The following is a 19,693-nucleotide window of genomic DNA, read 5'->3' as shown; positions in this document are numbered from 1 at the left end:
AAAATGATGTGCGTTTCAGAAAATTTGTCCTGGGAAGCGGAAGTTTTATGTCACCACCTAGATAGATAGATAAATAGATAGATAGATAGATAGATAGATAGATAGATAGATAGATAGATAGATAGATAGATAGATAGATAGATAGATAGATAGATAGATAGATAGATAGAGAGGTCACTTTTCATTAGGTCACTATTCGGAGCAGTCAAATAAGGGCATTGAACACTCACACGTGACGGCTCTATGTGCAATACACAGCACTTTGTGAACACCAAGCAAGTTTCGTTACGTCACAGCCTGCCTGTATTTTTTCCTGCATTCTTTTGACAGGGGCGTGTTTAAGCAGGTCACAAATCTTTTATACCCCTGTGTCATTTCCTGAAAGTGCATGTATAGAGATTAGACAGTTCTGCATAAGGTGTGGTCTGTGGACTAAACTACACTTCGGGTGGACTATAAAACTTCGTTTAACCAACCTATCCTGTTTCAGTTGTTCTGCTCACTGACAATGGCCAGAAGACACCTGATGTTGTGGATCTTCACTCTGTGTGTTTCACTCAGTCCCTCAGGTAAGATACTGGATACTCCAGTGCCTCTGCTCCACAATGACTGATTAACTTATTTATGCACTTTAGCAGTAATAGTACGCTGCACTGACACAGTCTAAGAGTTCATGCAAAGAAAGGCAATGTTGTGTTGAGAACCATGTTTGTTAAATTTTTTTACTTTTTTTTAAGTTCAGTGTCAGATTGTAAAATTGCAGAACTTTTATTGCAGAAGTATGTGAGCATTTTTTTTTTATTCATTCAGATCCTAGAATTTATTGAAACTACTGAGATTCAGATACATAAATGTAAATTATACTTAAAATTTAGAAAGATATTGTTTTGTATAATTTTCAACAATATTTTTAGATAACGTTTCCAAAGAAATGTGAAATAATTGGTAACACATCAGATGTCCATGTATTACATGTAAATATGATTACATACAATTGACCTCTACCAAAATAGTATTAATACTAAAAAGATGTGTTCACAAGCAGATCCACAACAAAATCCATTTATTAATATATTAAGTTAATTAATATGATTCAGTACGTAACTACAATATAAAGTGTGACCAATTAATTTTGTTTGATTTAATCTCCCTATCACTTTGGGTCAATAGCAGTGTGTATATTCGATTATTCGATTATATATAAGGCTGCATCAGTTTAACACCTCAGGCTCAATAAAAAAAGAAGACCTTTTTGATTAATGCAATCTCTTTCAGATTGAGACAGACTGTGTTCAAGTTTACACTTGTGTTTTCACTCAAATATTTGGATGAGTTGGAACAGTTCTGCCATCTAAATCCTACAGCGTATACAGCATATTCCAATAAATCATAGTTACTGTGTATCTGTACTTTATGACTATTCAGTGTCTATAATTCCATCTGTTTGTCAATCTGCTATAGTTGGTCACATCCCTGAACTTGATGGAAAAAAGGTTTATGAGATTGTTCGACCAATCAAATTACATGAGCTACAAAAAAGAGATTTAAAGGTGAGTTCTCATCTACCCACTACTAAATATCATATATTTTAATATTTTAATTAAACTAAATCATTTATTTTCCTGCAGTCAAGACCTGATACAGTGAAATACGCTATGACACTAGGTGGGAAAGGCATTGAAATGCATCTCCAGAAAAATGAGTGAGTCTGTTTCCTCAGCATATTTTGCATATCTTGTGACATATGCGTGTCATATTACAACTACATTTCACACATTACACATTATTATTGGTCAGTTAGTGAGCTTTGACTGATCTAATAGGCCTATGTCTGTTGGTCAACAGTGGCATCCTGACTAAAGACTACAGCGAGACCCACTACACTAAAGACGGGATGCTTGTTACAACCACACCTGAGGATCTGGTATGTTATTCCCAGTATAGGCCTATCCAGTAATAGACCATTATGACATTAACACACTGCTAAATTAATCTGCAATAAATTAGTACTCTGAATCCACAGTGTGAGAGATCCCTTTTTCATCCACAGGACTTATGCTATTATCATGGGAATATAGTAAATGACAGCGAGTCGCTGGTTAGCATGAGCATCTGTAATGGACTACGGTAGGGAAACACAATTTCACACTATATTTCTTTTCAATTTATATCATTACTCACCATGAAAATCAAAATAGGCAGTTCTTATATTTTATGGGACATTTTAGTATTTATTATAAATGATCTGTGCCTCCTAATCTTTAATCAAAACAGTTTCCTCCTCCCTCTTACAACGACGTGTTTTTGAGCGACAATCCAACGATCCAATTTCAGATGGACAAAATCAAGTTCCACTCTACATTTTTCTTACCGTCTCAGTCATGTATACTACGCACAATAGGGAGAAAAAGGCTGTCGCACCTTCTGTTTCATGACTTTAAGTTGCTTTAAAAAATAATAACAATCATTTTTATTTATAGTGCCATTCAGAACCTCAAGGCCACTTTACAAGTAGCTTTACGCTTTACAAAGTAGACAGAAATCTTCAAAAAGTTTGTTTAAAATATTTAAAGCCTTTAAAAAAGCTATTTCAGTCAGAAATATATATATTTTTTCAATCACTACTACTGGTTTTACACTTGCTATTGCTACACATATACAGCGGTTTGTTGCTTCAAACTGTTTTTTTTTTACCTTTCTGCAATTAAAGGAAGTTACAGTGTGACTTGTGTTTCCTAGATGAATGAAACACATTAATTTCATATGGTTTCTCAAGTCACCTCTTAATCAATTGCTCTCTGTAACCCCTCAAATCACATTGTGCCCATTGTGTGAATTATCTTCACAGAGGCTATTTCCAAACAGCGGAGCAGAGGTTTCTGATCGAGCCGTTGTCAGAGAATGGTGATGGTGACCATGCTGTCTCTAAGTATGAAGAGGCACTTGGAGACACGCCGAGGTTGTGTGGAGTCACCAACACTAGTTGGGATGAGAGTGAGGATGACGCTCCTCCACGCATTCTGAAAACCCGTTCTCGTTCCTCAGTAAGACTGTCTATTCGGCATTACAAAAAGCAGCAAAGCACAATAAGGTTAAAGTTTCACAAGGATTAATCATATTCTAGCTGGGTTGTCATGTGTTAAAGTCTCAATTGTTGTTCTGCAAAGGATCACAATAAATTGCAGAAGTTGAAAGTGCAAGAAATGTCCTAAATTACCCTAATTCATATGCACTGAAGTAAGGTAGTTTGTATTGTTCTCAAAATGATTTCTCTGAATTCATTATTCTGTTTTCTGTTCTCTATTTTCCACCTGTTTCTTTCCTCTTGATCAGGGGCCAAGTTTGTTCCAGCAACAAAAATACATCGAGCTCTTCCTTGTGGCAGACAACAGAGCAGTAAGAGCAAGAATCAACGCACCTAATGTTTCAATATAACAGATATTTAATAATTAATAGATAAATATGATTATTTTTTGAGGGGGTGGGGGGGAGGTCTCAGTCATTATCAGCTGATATTTGACATTCTAAACAAAAAAAACTCACAAGGTTAGAGGAACATATGTGGGATTTTGTGTTTGTTCAGCATTGTCATTTTCTTGGAATCAAACTGTTTCTAAATTCCTCACAGTAAATTTAAAAACACTGATGCTAACAGATTTCAGAGAGAGTTTCCTAATACCAGAGTGACTAATGAGAGACGTAATGCTTTGATACATAACTCAATTTATTCCCCCCTCAGTACAAGAAAATGGACAGCAATCATGGGAAGCTGAGAAAGAGGATATTCGAGATCATCAATTTCATCAATAATGTGAGTCACTGATGACGTACAGTACATGCTATTCAAAAAGTACAGCATGGCAACAGTTATGACACGTTCTTGAGTGTGATAATTGGTAGGATTACATGACTAGATACAGATCTTTGCCATCTACATACCGGTTTGGTTAAAAAACATGTATGTCCAAATAAGTACAAAACGTATATACAGTGGAATCCAAAAATCTGAACATTAAAACTTCATTTAAAAGTGATTTAAAACAAAGGAACATTATGGCATAAAATGAGTAATAAATAGTGCAGAATCTTAATATTTCTAGGTTCTAGACTTAGAATAGAATGTGCGATATAGTCTGTGGCTTCCTTGCTTCCACTGAAGCATACAAGATGACAATCATGCTGGATAACATGGACTATCAGGTTTTCCACAAGCTCACGAGTCAATTTCATCCAAAAGTGGGACATACAAAATACAAATGTAACAACTAATAACAAAATATCTGTGATGAAATGCTTATGTTCCTGTATTGTAAGTCAATTTAAATAAAAGTGTCTACTAAATGCATAGATGTAGGCTACATACAGTACATGTACTAATTCTGTATTTGACAAAATTCAGACATTTATGTAAATTTTTCAATTAAACTTCTCTACAATTTGTCATTTTAAAAGGTTTTAAATCCGAAAGAAATTATCCGAATTTTGAACCCCATAAAATAGAATAACATATAATTATCTTTCTATCACTCTTTTCTGGATGTGCAGGTCTATAAAGAAATCAACACCTTTGTTGCTCTGACGGGATTTGAAGTGTGGACAGACAGCGATAAGATAACAGTGTCCTCTGTTCCTGGAGAAACTCTAAACAGCTTTTCCAATTGGAGGAACAGTGATCTCGTCAAAAGAAAGAAGCACGACAATGCCCAACTCCTCAGGTCTGCTCCAATTAACTACATGTGTGAAAATACAAATATTCAGCTCAGAACATCTCCAAATACTTTCTCTGCTCCAATCTGCGTCATTGTGTTCTCTTTTACGTGGCTTAGGCTGAACCAGAAAGAAGACAGATTATATATTCACTTTATTAACTAACTGAATGTAATCCAGCAGGATTGGTTGAAAGTTTGAATATTGTTTTTTGTCCTTCTTCCAGTGCAATTGACTTTGATGGATCAACTGTGGGTCTAGCTTACATTGGAACCCTGTGTGGAGGTCTTTCAACAGGGATTGTGCAGGTATTCATATTCTCTTAAAAAAAGTCACAAACATATTTGACAAAAGTATATATTTAAAATAATATTAATCAAAATAAATAAACAAGTTTGTCAGGATCACTATAAAAGAAAGAGAAATGCACTATTACTAACTGTGCACTGAAGTCTGTGTATGAACCTTTTAATGAAGAAATTATGATATATATATCATGAAGCTCTAAATGGCACAGGCTGTACAGATCTGCTATGGTTAATTCATATATGCTATATTGTACAGCAGTAGTATGTCTGTCATGCTCACAGCAGAGTGTTGTGTATGTATTGGCAGTAGCAAGTCCTGTACTTGCTCTGCAGCAGCAGCAATAACCAACAGCAGCAGCATAGCAGATCTAACATCAACATCAATATTGGAGTGTGTGTGTGTGTGTGTGTGTGTGTGTGTGTGTGTGTGTGTGTGTGTGTGATATACAGTCATGTGAAAAAAATGACACCCTATTGAATTCTATGGTTTTATGTATCAGTCAGGACATAATAAAAAAATCATCTGGTCCTTGGCAGGTCTTAGAATTAGGTAAATACAACCTCTGATGAATAACAACACATGGCATTACACTGTGTCATTATTTATTTAACAAAAACTAGGCCAGAATGGAAAAGACACGGGTGACAAACTAGCACCCTTACTGCATCCATAGGAATTAAGTGGGTAACAGTCAGGCGCTGCTAATCAAATGTCGGATTAATTGCTCATCAGCAAGTGTGATTACCTAAAAGCAGAAGTCTTGGCAGTTTGCTGGCATTCAGGTGTGTGTTAACAGAATGCCAGGGAGGAAAGACATCAGCAATGATCTTAGAGAAGCAACTGTTGCTGCCATCAATCTGAGAAGGATTATACGACCATTTCCAAACAATTTGAAGTCCATTATTCTACAGTAAGGAAGATTATTAACAAGTGGAAAACAGTCAAGACAGTTGCCAACCTTTCCAGGAGTGTACGTCCCAGCAAATTCACCCCAAGGTGAGACCGTGCAGTGCTCAGAGAAATCGCGAAACATCCAAGAACTACATCTCAGACTCTACATGGTCTCAGTTAACATGTTAAATGTTAAAGTTCATGACAGTAGTTAGAAAAAGACGGGACAAGTATGGCATGTTTGGAAGGGTTGCCAGGAGAAAGTCTCTTCTCTCTGAAAATGGTAAACACGGCTTAGGTTTGCAAAGTTGCTTATGAAAAAACCTCAAGACTTCTGGAACAATGTCCTTTGGACAGACGAGACCAAAGTGGAGATGTTTGGGCATAATGCACAGTGCCAAGTGCCAAGGCGAAAACTTAACACAGCATATCAGCACAAACACCTCATACCAACTGTCCATCACGCTGGTGGAGGGTTGATGATTTTGGCTTGTTTTGGAGCCACAGGACCTGGGCACCTTGCAGTCACTGAGTCGACCATGAACTCCTCTGTATACCAACGTTTTCTAGAGTCAAATGTGAGGCCATCTATCTGATAGCTAAAGCTTGGCCGATATTGGGTCATGCAACAGAAAGTCCAGACCTCAACCTCATTGAAATGTGTGGCGGGCCCACAAACCTCGATGAACTGAACCAACCAATAGTAGGCCAAAATTTGTTCAGAACGATGCGAAAAACGGACACTGTCATTCAGAAAACGATTCCTTCAACTTATTGATGCTAAAAGGGGCTCAACAAGCAATTGAATCCTATGGGTGTACTTAGTTTGTCACCCATGGATTTTCCATTTTGACTTTATTTTTGTTAAATAAATAATGACACCTTATAATATGTCATTTGTTGTTGTTCATCTGAGGTTGTATTTACCTAACTTTGAGGTTGTATTTACCTTAAATAATTTTAAGACCTGCCAACGACGAGATGATTTTTATTATGTTCTGATACTTAATTCTAAAGGGTGTCCTTTCTTTTTCACGTAACTGTAAATAAAAGCCATTGTATGGAGATTGTTCGGGAGTGTTAATTCAGTCATCAAATTCATTAAAGGGTTAGTTCACCCAAAAATGGAAATTCTGTCAGTAATTACTCACCCTCATGTTGTTCCAACCCCGTAAGACCTTCGTTCATCTTCGGAACACAAATTAAGATATTTTTGATTAAATCTGAGAGCTGGCTCACTCCTCCATAGGCTTCTAAGACACTATAACTTGCTGGCCCAGAAAATGTATTAAAGACATCGTTAATATAGTCCAAGTGACTCCAGTGGCTCAATCTTAAGTTTATAAAGCGACGAGAATACTTTTTGTGCGCAAAAACAAACAAAAATAACGACTTTATTCCACTTTTCATTTCCTTCTCTCTGGGCCTCGAGTCTTTTCACGTAGTGTTTAAGCGTAGCGCGTCTGTGTTGTACGTCACACGTAGGCTCACTATTGGGCGACGCTGGTCATGTGTGTGATACGTGGTGACGTTCACATTCGAATGAGTTTAAAATATAGTTTAAACACATCTGTGTTTTCTTATGCGAGTTCTGTCTTGTTTGTTGTTTCAAAATCCTTCTGGAGAAGAGAGAATGGTGATTTCACAATAATGAAGGAAGTGTTTTGACGATGTTTCCCATCATCTTGTCTGTGGTGTACCACTTATTGTTGCAATCTCTTATTCTTTACTTCCTCACAAATTATTCCTAATACTTGATTATAATACAGACTAATTAAAGATTTGAATTAAAAATCCATAATTTCATCAATGTTAAGCCTCGATCTATAGTTTGAGTGCTAACTGATCTTTCCTCTTCAAAGGATCACAACTCTAATTCTATAGCAGTGGGGGCTACTATGGCCCATGAGATGGGGCACAATCTCGGGATGAATCATGACACCAGCAGCTGTGTTTGTTCTGATAGCACTTGCATTATGACAGCTGCTCTCAGGTAACTCCTATATATGCCAATCACAAAAATTGTTGAACTTTTTTTTACACTTTATTTTAAGGTGTACAGTGTAATTATACATTTAAGTAGAGTAATACTATGTGCTTACTATAGGGTTAGGTTTAGGGTTTGCTTTAAGGTTAATTGCACGTAATTATGCATAATTTGTAGTTATTACTACATGTAACGTGTAACAAGGACACTAAAATAAAGTGTTATATATGCTTAATTCAAATATAGAGCTTACATAATGCATATTCAACTAAAAAAACAATGATTCCCACAAGTATTCACAGGTTATTTGTACTCATGTATCACCCTAACAGACATTTATATTCCACACTGCTGTTAGTATTAATAAATATTAAGATTTTTTATGTATAACTTTGATCATCTCTGTGTTATGGAGAGCCTAAAACCAAATTTCTGTCTCCGCAGCTATTTCATCCCTCAACACTTTAGCAGCTGCAGTACTGGCAAATATGCTGAGTACCTGAACGACAAAAACGCAGAATGTGTTCTAAATATGCCCGGATCAAAAGATTTGATTCAGCCGGCTGTGTGTGGAAACAGATTTTTGGAGACAGGAGAAGAATGTGACTGTGGAACGGTGCAAGTAAGCAGACTACGGGATTCCTATATCTGAATTCAATGATTTGAAATGTTTTTGCAACAAATTGATATTAAGTTACTCAAAATATCAAAAATAAATATACCAAGTATAAAGGTATTTGTTGAAAATGCTTTTTTTGATGTTGTTAGAATTACAACCCCACTGTCATTTTTCCTAGATATTAATAGATTCCTATAAAGAATATAAATGATTTGAGCAGATATATATCAAAATGCCCTTTAGGATGACAAGGAATGTAAAGACACAAACAACTATTCCTCACTAGGCTATTTTGACTAGAAGTACTCAACAAATCAAAGCCAGATACTGTCAGGAAGAAAGATACTGCACAGTTTTTTATCATACATTTGACAACAAGTTGCTAAAGTAGCATTGTGTTTGGTGTACTTATGGACAATCTCTCATATGCAAATTCTTAATTCTATAAGTGCACTCTCTGCAGATGGAATATATGCATTACTGCAGATTTGTTTATACATGCACATTTGTCATCTATTATTTTTGGACAGAATTTGAGTGGGATGTACTGCATACTTTCACTGGATCCTTATGTTCATTCATTCATTCATTCATTCATTCATTCATTCATTCATTCATTCATTCATTCATTCATTCATTCATTCATTCATTGTCTACTTTGACAAGTAAATTACTTTCCTGGAGCTTTTCTAAATTCTCTGAACTAGAACTTAAAAAGGTCATTTATTATGTGCTCACAACTTAAACACACCCACTAGCTAAGATATCTCATTGTAAGACATTCTCAGTGTCATTATTTCACAACCAAGATTAACACTAAATGTTTTTGCATAGGAGTGTACAAACCCATGCTGCAATGCAACCACCTGCAAACTGACAGAGGGCTCACAATGTGCAACAGGAGAATGTTGTGAAAACTGCAAGGTAAGATTCAAAGAGTTGGGGGCATCATTTATCAAATCATGAAGATATCAAATCAACTGCGGGTCTGAGGCAGTTATAGTTTTCCATATTTGTCCCAAATTGTGGTAATGTAAATGACTTCAGCCTAGGCTGGAAGATTGTGTATAGACTATTCACTAATACATGTTTCTTTCTGTGGATGGAATAAAGTCTATGCTTTATATAGAGATAAAATAATATAGAATATTCTTTATACCTTAGTTTGGGGTAATCCGTCTTACTTTTTGGTATCAAATTAGACCAATCTACGTTTTTAGGTAACTGACTTGTTGTAAACAGTCTTAAATGTCTTTAAAAGTCTTTAATGTCAATGACAGCCCAGCTGATCTTCTTTATAAATTATCAAATTTTTATTCATATATTGATTAGAAAGTTTATAGTCAAATCTCATCCGATTTTTTAATGGTACTGCGCAATTCCAAATGAATCTATCTAGTTAGACAAATTTGAACTCCTGTGACACAGAGAAAATAGATCATCAGCAGCCCTGCAGATTTGGACAGGATTAAAATTGCAAAGTACGTCTGTGAAACATGAATTTCTCAAACAACCCCCTGGAAAACTAGTCCGGTACGAATAGGGCTACACATCAGTGCTAGACACAGTGCAGTGTCAAAAATTGTAAACCCTAACGCGCAAAATAATTAATTGGTTTGAGTAGGACAAACTTAAATTAAACTAATTAGTTCAAGCAAATGAACTTTAATGAGTATTGAGCACTTTCTTTTTCTTTCAAGTTCACAGAACTGATATATTTTAAGTGAACTGAACTGTTTCATTGTTTTGAGTTTTATGAAATTATTTCTTTTAATTTAGACGAACTTAAGTTTAACTGAAATGGCTGGGATGTCTATTTCCCAGCATGCTTTGCCGATGGCACTCGAAAGGGAGAGTAAATGCTAAAATTAAGTGTAATATAATGTTTGGGTTTTTTTGTGCAAGATTAATGTTAAGTGGGATATTTAGTAGTGATTAATATTTTGTTATGCTAATTTAGAAGAATTTCTGTTAATGTTGGTTTTAGTACACTGAAAAAAATGATTCATTGACTAGTTAAATTTACTAAAAAAAATTATGTTAATTGGATCCACATAATTGATTTTAGCTAGATTTAAACAAATGCATTACGTTGAACTAAGTTCAGCTTAATGCATTTGTTTAAATGTAGCTAAAATCAATTGTGTGGAACCACTTATGATAATTTTTTTTTGTAAATTCAATGATTTCAGTAAATTCATTGAATTTACTAAATGTTTTTATCGTAAGTGGTTCCACACAATTGATTTTAGCTACATTTAAACAAATGCATTAAGCTGAACTTAGTTCAACGTAATGCATTTGTTTAAATCTAGCTAAAATCAATTATGTGGAACCAATTAACATAATTTTTTTTAGTAAATTCTACTAAGTCAATAAATCATTTTTTTCAGTGTATAGTTACCATCATGGTGACAAGTGGTGCATGCAGCTTGATTTGAGAGCAAAACAACATTTATATTGTTGCACTCATACAGCAAATGCTACTGTATAACACTCTATTGTTAACATGTTAACAAATTAGCATGTTAGCAAACTAGCTTGTTAAAGCTAGCTAAGTTTATACTAATAAAAGTGTTCACATTGAGATTACATTAAAGTTTTAAGTTAAATGTATTGTAAACTCACACTCGATCGGCCCAAAGTCCGGCATCCGACCAGCGCGGAAGGTCTTAGCGTGTTACTGTCTTTTCTCGTGGCAAAGTACATTTTCTCATATGTATTTTCTCGTTATTTCATCTGACTCCATAAATGAAAAGGTTTTAATGATATCTGTGCATCATTAAAAGTGAGCGAATGTTTGACTATTCTTTTTAATTCTTTAATGAAAATAATGTCAAAGTCAGTTAGAATAATAAAATGTAACAATTTAAATGTCAGGTAAATGTAGCATGCCAATTTCATAATCAGTTCAAGGATAATCAATACAATAACATCAAATGCTCTGGAATAAAGAGAAGAGATGCAAACCCGACATTAAAATACATGATGCTAAGAGTTTTGGTCACTCTTAGCATCATGGGCCAACTTGAGTTACAAAAAGGCCAAGAGCACTTTGCTGCATTTCATTATATTGACAGAACCTCTTTCACATGGAAACATCTGGTAACAATGGGAATTTACATTCAGAGTTGACACCTTTTGGGGTATGAGACCATTTGTCTAGAGACCACCTTCCTTTGTGTGCCAGTTATCTCTAAACTCTTAAAAACCATATTACCTTTTGTTTTACTTATTTGGAAATGAGACATTTGTACCAGTCGCACTGAGACATTTCAAATGATACCAAACATATATAATACTCGGTGATACTCATTCACATTGAACTATATAAATTCTTGGGTGAATTCAGGTGATCTGAGCATGAGAGAGAGAGAGTGAGGGATGAGGGAATGAAATGTAGATTAGGATGACTCGGTGGTGAGACTCTCGTCACGATAGTGCACAAGGGGGAGTTCAAATGTTCATTTCCAGAGAGGTCCTGTGTCCTCTCAGGGCCTCAACTAGACTGCCTGGCATTTATCTAATTTCTCAAGTCATACAGTTATTTCAGTCTTACAGTATGAAGTGTTCACAATGAGATTACATGAAAGTTTTAAGTTAAATGTATGAATTAGTGTACTCAAACATTTCAAGTTAAGAACAATTAAAATGTATAAGTTCAAAATAAAAATCTGCCAGCTCTGCTTACTGTACTTAAACTTTGAATTTCTTAACTTAAAAAAATGGAGGCAACCGATTTTTTGAGTTTTGCCAACTTATTCGGGTTTACAGTGTATAGAAATGTTTAGCTAATGCGGGGTAATGCTAAGCAACCCTTTTGGCCTCATATTCTTAATCTGCCACATTATAGAATTTGGCCATCCCATGTATAAAACTTTCCGCCAACGATTTCAGGGTTAGTAACTTGGAAACTAGAAACGTAACCCATTATGGTACAGCGTTGCCATGTGGCAACAATTAATTTCTACTAATTTCCTTATATATTGCACTATGGGATTTAAAAGGGCATGCCTTAAGGTAGCCGATGATGTGCTGTTTTTAAGTCAAATGATATTTGAATGTCCCCCCAGACATCTCTTTCCTACTGTCACCCTCACAAGGAAGACACCTGTTGAAGTGCTCCAGAAAATGCTCTATTAACCTCATTTCTAAACATCTCTTCTCAAGGAGGATTTTTTTTGCAGCATCTTTTATAAGTAAATTAGATATTTCTATTTACAAATCAAATCAATCACCTGCAAATTGAGAAAATGTCAATGTTTCCATATGGCAATGCTGTACCACTATGGAAAAATAGGTATGTTGCCGTATGGCAACGCTGTACCACAGTGGAATTGCAGTAATGTATTTCCCCATTGGGATTATTTTAATAGATAGTACCATCATTGCAGTTAATGAAGTGTTTGTTTTATTGTAGTTGTATTTATGTATAAATAACAAATTGATTTCTTCTTTTCAGAAAATGAATACAACAATATTTTACGGAAAGGGCAATAGGACGAGTGCAGAGTTAGCTCTTCCATGTGATGAGAGTGAGGATGATTTAGCCAAATGATAGGGAATGATAGGGATCTACTTATTTTTGGTGTGCATGAGTTCCAAGTATATCAATCTATCAATTTCTAAAAGAAATGTGCTATTAGATAGAAAAGAAAATCATAATTTTTTTTGACCATTTTCCATTGTGGTACAGTGTTGTCAATGGCAACTTTTCCCTAAGTCGCCCCAAAAAATATGTTTTTCAAAAATCTTTTTTGATTTTTATGATTGAAGCTATTTCATTACTTATTTGAACAAATATTTCATTGTTAGAACATAATGCATACCGTAGTAGGTTAAATTACATGAAACTGACTTAAAAAATGAGTTAAATCTTGTATAACTTATACAAAATGTTGAAAAGTGCTTAACTTATTTTGATGTGTTAAAGCAATGTAAAAACAAATGTATCATAACTTATTGATCATATCTTTTTTTACACTGAAACCTGTGTGAATTTCTTTCTTCTGCTGAACACAAAAGAAGATATTTTGAAGAATGCTGATAACCACACAGGTGATGGACCCCTTCCATAGTATGGAAGAAAAATACTATGGAGGTCAATGGGGCCCATCAACTGTTTAGTTAACGACATTCTTCAAAATATATTTTTCTGTGTTCAGCAGAAGAAAGAAATTCATATAGGTTTGGAAGAACTTGAGGATGAGTAGATGATGACAGAATTTTCATTTTTGGGGAAACTATCCATTTGCTTGCTCCTTTCCCAATATGGACTGCAAGTGATTCTGAATCTGAGCTTATCACAAGGGGTAAGGGGTGTGATAGGGGGTCAGTAAGGGGTGTTGTATTCCACTATTTTTGGAGAGGTGTTCCTTTTCATGAATAATGATGAGACTCAAATGACGCTTCTGTTCTCTCTTCTCTCTGTTTTCGTACCAATTGGGTTTTTTAAACCGAAATAAAGAAATGGTTGAAATATTTCCCATAATATTATAATAAAGCCATGTGCACATGTATACCCTGCATACCCAAACTCTACACTGTACTTTACTTATACTTACTGCTCTGAAAGTATAATCTACGCATGTTTTTTATTCCTCCCCATCAGATTATGTCAGCCTCACATGTGTGTCGTCCAATAAATAATGACTGTGATTTGCCTGAGTCCTGCACTGGAAAATCAGCCATGTGTCCTGAAGATGTCTTTACAGTCAATGGACTCCCTTGCAGCAATGGGAAAGGTTATTGCTACAATGGCCTGTGTCCTCAGAGAAAGGAGCAGTGTATTAAAATGTGGGGTTCAAGTAAGTACAGCACTATATTGATGCAACACAATAATACTGAAAAATAATCAGTGCAGAACCCCACATGACTAACTTTTCTTTTATTACAAAAATAAATAAATATAGATGCTGAGGTGGCTGGAGACAATTGCTACAGCCATAACACAAAAGCAGAGTCCTACGCTTACTGCAAACGTTATGGCAATAAATATGTCGGATGCCAAAAACAGTACGATTTTACATCCATCTGTACATCTATTAATAATCCTTTCACATATCATACAGCTCAATAACTATTTTGCCCCATCTGATCAACCACCAATTGTATTTATCTATCTACAGAGATGTGATGTGTGGAAAACTGTTCTGTGTAAATGGCCAAAAAAGTCCTAATTATGGACGGTTGGTAGCATTCCTCAACTGTAAAGCCACATTCTACGGCAATCCTGAAGAGGATTACGGCCAAGTTGACACTGGCACCAAATGTGGGGAAGGGTTGGTAAGGCTGATCTCCATATGCATGTCAGTTATACTACAAACACACACATTACTTTGTAGTTTGTAACAACAATGACTTGGTGTTGGGGAATTAATTAGCTCGAATTAGCGGTAATATTCATCAATGTGAATATGCATCTGTTGCTTCCATAAATTAATTTATTCAAAAATAGGGAATAGGTCAAAACCTCGGCTTGTATCAGCGATTTCCCAATTATTTATAGTAATCACTGATAGAGACGGGTAGAATTTACTCAATTAGGGGGAATTTGAGGTAGAAGTTGAAGAATGTTCATTTATCATGCAGACGGGCCGTCCAGCGGACCGAATGTATAAGTTATGAACAGAAATCGGGCGTCTTTAACACTGATAGATAACACTTTCTTGTGGCCACAAAGAAGATAATTATCTTCGTGTTTTAGACAATTTTAGATTTCTTTTAATAGTAAGACCAATCGTAGAGCTTATAAGGTAAAATCTGCACTCCTCAGGGACTCAGAATTTGAAACAAACAGGCAAACTTAATTCAAAGGATTTAACAAAGTTTATTTAAACAAGCTAGCGATTACACAATTACTTCAAATCACGCATGAATAAAAATGCATAAACAAAACAGGCAATATAACGATCGTAATACAGAAATACAACAAAATAAAAAGGGTTTGAGAGAAGGGGAGAGAGAGAGAGAGAGAGAGAGAGAGAGAGAGAGAGAGAGAATCAAACTGGAGGTAAGAATGATTTTAGGTGTGCGTGTGAGATGTTGAGATGGTAGCGTTTGTAAGGTGGGTGTGTCGGCGGCTTCGTGAGCACGTGGTAGTGTGTTTATCTTTGCACACGTGGGTGAGAGTATGTGTGTGTGTATGTGTGTGTGTGTATGTGTGTGTGTGAAAGAGAATTTAGAGATAGAGATAGAAACAGTTTAGTCGTTCACCACAAAACCCCAACGTTTCTCAGTAATATTTAGACACTTTAAACAGCATTTCCTTCAGATTGCAAATTTAAAAGATCTACGTTACTCTGTTTGGAAGATCGGCCTTCTGTGTGTGTGTTCGTCTGGGTTGGATATAAAGGCACCTGGATCACGTGGTCACAGCGTCTGGTTGCTATGGCGACTTGAAGCGAGCGAAAACTCAGCAAAGATTATCTTAGCCTTAAGTTGATTTCGTGGGTTGGTTTCAGAAGACTATACTGAAGTAATAGTAACTCTAAGAAAGACTTGGAAATAAAACGAAAATAAAAAGCGAGCGAAACTTCCTTGAGGGAAGGAGGCGTGTCGTCTTTCTCTCTCTGGCGGAATGCACTTGAGAGGAGAGGGGCGCGGAATTTTAAAGGGCTAAACTCACGCCTCCCTCACGTACGTGGGCCAATCGTCTTTAACAACGTATCGGGCCCACCTCCTGACGTTTCGAGGTCTATACGCCTCCCTTCCCGCGGGGTTTTGAAACGATGGATTCGTCCATAACTTAATAACGCTGGTATTTAATAAACAATGCATTCTCTGATATTTTGTGTTAAAGATCCAGCATCGTTGGGGTTTGTGGAACATGGCAATACCGCGAATGACAGTTCTAAGATCTAAAATCAAGGAGGTACATCATTTCTTGTAATTGGGGGTACCACAGAGTGATTACAGGCCAATAACCTATATAGGCATAACATTTGGGGCAGGGAATCATGCACATCAAGAAAATACATTTAAAATATTTTATACAAGGATTTTGGGTCACACGTGGTGGGGCTTCATGTGTTTTCTGTATGTGTGTGGAAAGTTCACAACCGCACGCTGAACTCTTGTCCCTGACGCTGCGGGGTGAGGCTTATGTGTGTGCGTTCGTTTGACTCCTTGCCTTGATGTACTCAGCAGAAACCACATGTTTGGGCATCTGTTCTTACAACACTGTTTTATTGTTGTGAAGAGTTAATTAGTGTCTATGTGCAAATCAGTGTTCGAGAGACTCCCTAGGAGGGGGTGCTTTCGGGCTCGCTCTCATTGGTCAGCGTTAAGGCCTCATTATACTTCTGCGTCGGACATACGCCGGAGCCTATACGCCGTAGGCAATGTGTTGGTTTTAATTTATACTTCTGTGTCGTTGTCCGCGTTGACGCGCACCTGGGCAGCATGAAACCCCGAGGGAGGGGTTCTGGCAGACCAATCACAGCGCTTGTGTCCGCGTAGAATTGACGCGTTGTTACATTTTTGGAGAGGTGCACGTCAGGGTACGCTGAAGGGTACGCGCGCTACACACAGCCTACGACGTAGCTACGGCGGCAGTTCGACGCAGAAGTATAAAACAGGCTTTAGGCTCTCCAAGCCCTAAACAGACGGTCTTTGTTGATTTAGACGTAAGAGATCACGTAGAGAGAGAGATAGTCCATGATTTACACCATTTTTTGGTGCCATCTGGTCTGCAAGGCACAGAGCAATCTTAAGACAACAGAGGTGTCGTAAATGAGAGTGCTTTGGAATGTCAGAATAGCTTGAGTCAGAGCGAGACAGGGGTTTGGTGGATTTGGACTGCATTAATTAATTTGATTTCATCACCATGCAGACTGGTGATCTGCTCTCCGCTACAAGTTCAATAACCATCAATTTCTTCAAAGACCTCTAACACAAAGAACACAAACTTTTTTAGGTTTGCCACAATTGTGACATTTAAATTATTTTAAGCATCAGGAAGCATATTATTCATTCATTTATTTTGTTTACTCAGGTTTGTAACCAGAACGAGTGCGTTGACATAGAGACGGCTTACAAAGCAACAAACTGCTCAGCCAAATGCAAAGGCCATGCGGTAGGTCAAATATTCCTTTCTCGAACATTAACTTCTCGTTTTTCTCATAAAATGAAACAAATCTGTGCTTTATTTCAAGAGCTCATTGGTTTATGACTATTTCAAGTCTATTAACATAACTTTGCTTCACATCAGAAGTTGTAACTGTGGTTTAGAGGAATTAATATGTGTATATGTTACAGGTTTGTGACCACAGACTGCAATGCAGATGTGAACCTGGATGGCTGCCGCCAGATTGTGAAACACCAACCGAAAGTGACGGTTTGTCTAAAGGTAGTACTGCAGATACTGCATTCAAAATAGCCTCATATTCTTTTAGTTTTGAGGATCATGAATGAGATTTTTTGCACTTCTAGGTGTGACGGTAGCCATTGCTGTGGTTGTCTGTGTTCTGATTGGGATACTTCTAATCGGATTGGCCGTCTTCTTTTACAAACGCAGAAACAGTTCACCACATTCATCCAGGTAAGAGTACAGTAAACAAATGCATTCACACTTGGGGAAGTCAATAAATCAACTGTATTTAATGCTGCTGTTTTCTCAGAGGACGTCCAAGGCAGCAGAAAGTTCATATAGTTGACATCCCTGACTTGAGCCAACAGAGATTGCCGATGCCAAATCAGAAGCCATCTCCGGTAACTCGGTCACATTTAACTTCATTTGAACAAACAAATCTCTTATAAAATCGATACTCAGTGAATGATGAAAGTGTGATCAGGAACTTGTGATCTTTATATTCTTAGGTAATAAAACCTAAAGCACCTCCTCCACCTCCACCCTCTTCAGTCCAGTCCAGAGCTCTACATAATGACTTCAGAATGGCACGTCAGGTAACACAACATGTACACACCACAACATCAGTATTTAAAGAAATGAAAATTCTGTAACCATTTACTCATTCTCATGTTTGTTTTCAAACCTATATTGACTTCTGTAGAACACAAGTGTTTAGCATTCGTGCTGCTCTTTTTAACACACAATTTAAGTAGATGAGGATCAGGAGCTGTCAATCTCCCAAATGTTAAAAAGGCATCATAAGAGTACCAATAGTCCATGTGACTTGTATACAATATTCAACATCTACTAAAGTAGTGCAATAGCTGTGTGTGAGAAACAGACTGAAATTTAAGTATTTTTTGAAAATCTTGCTTGACAGCTTTGGTCACCATTTACTTTAAGCTTGGATATTCTGCTATAAAAACAAGGAAGAGCTGAATACACTTTGACAGAAATTTGTGTCTTTTGAACTATACTGTACCTTTAATACTGTACCATACCAGTCACTCAGCTTAAAAAAAAAAATCAAAGCATTAAAAAGATTATCTGGCAAGTTCACATGTATAAATTTAGCAAACATGTTCATTTCAAATGAATAATACATTTGAAAAATGTGGTCTGATGATTATAATGTCTTCAGAAACATAATATATCTTTTTCCTCTAAATGAATTTTCCTCCTTGCAGGCTCTTAGACCACCTCCAAAGGTGTGATGTCTAGCACCTGTCAAACCTCAAAAAGTTGAACTTGCACTTTGGGATGGTCAATTACTCCAGACGGGATTGCAAGTGTTTGAAAGAGACTGAGGCTTAATAAACGGCAAGACTGTCCTTGAGCCAAATAATGAATTTTAAGTCATGTTTGTTTTTAACTAAAAAACTTTTTCTTTTTTTTTTTACATTTATTTATTTGTACAGTCTGTTTCTGTGTAAATGAGCCTCTCTTGTGTAATGATTTTTATTATTTGCGGTCAGCAATGATAGCTGACTCACATCCACTGAATGTTCAAGAGACAAAATTAGAACGCTGCTTTTCTAAAGTTTGTAAAAATGTCACTCCCCCTCTGTAAAGTCACTAACTGTCATAGATGTGATTGTTTTCTAGTTTTTCATAGCAATGTCTGCCAAGCAGTTGAAACCAACACTGTACTTTGTTACATACATTTTGCTACAATGCACTTTCAACAGATATTATCAAATCTAAATGCTTAATGTTTACTTCAGTTTTGCATTTATGAAATCTGATTCTACTGTAAAATGCAATCCTACTGTAATGTACATTGAAAAACACATTCAGGTGATTTTTTAAAAATAAATATATGACCAAA

General features: G+C 36.3%; 1 protein-coding gene across 1 annotated transcript; it reads left to right on the top strand.

The window, feature by feature from the left end:
• The first annotated feature begins 383 nt into the window (after positions 1-383).
• On the top strand, positions 384-19,693 carry adam28 (ADAM metallopeptidase domain 28). Its single transcript, XM_084413798.1, has 22 exons — positions 384-569; positions 1,462-1,550; positions 1,629-1,702; positions 1,846-1,924; positions 2,051-2,127; positions 2,849-3,044; positions 3,334-3,396; positions 3,740-3,811; positions 4,546-4,715; positions 4,934-5,015; positions 7,770-7,900; positions 8,339-8,516; positions 9,348-9,437; positions 14,125-14,320; positions 14,426-14,528; positions 14,642-14,798; positions 17,509-17,589; positions 17,772-17,862; positions 17,946-18,054; positions 18,134-18,224; positions 18,333-18,419; positions 19,053-19,693. The coding sequence occupies exons 1-22, from the start codon at positions 509-511 to the stop codon at positions 19,077-19,079; spliced, it is 2,304 nt and encodes a 767-aa protein (XP_084269924.1). The 5' UTR covers positions 384-508; the 3' UTR covers positions 19,080-19,693.

Source organism: Rutilus rutilus (assembly GCF_951802725.1).
Source record: "Rutilus rutilus genome assembly, chromosome: 7".
Classification (NCBI taxonomy): Eukaryota; Metazoa; Chordata; class Actinopteri; order Cypriniformes; family Leuciscidae; genus Rutilus; species Rutilus rutilus.
The sequence above is the reverse complement of the archived record's forward strand: the minus strand, read 5'-3'. Positions and strand labels throughout refer to the sequence as shown.

Coding starts and splice junctions, on each gene's coding strand:
- adam28 (XM_084413798.1), top strand. CDS start 509: ATGGCCAGAAGACACCTGATGTTGTGGATCTTCACTCTGTGTGTTTCA. Junction 1,551..1,628: donor TACAAAAAAGAGATTTAAAG/GTGAGTTCTCAT, acceptor ATTTTCCTGCAG/TCAAGACCTGATACAGTGAA. Junction 14,529..14,641: donor TATGTCGGATGCCAAAAACA/GTACGATTTTAC, acceptor ATCTATCTACAG/AGATGTGATGTGTGGAAAAC.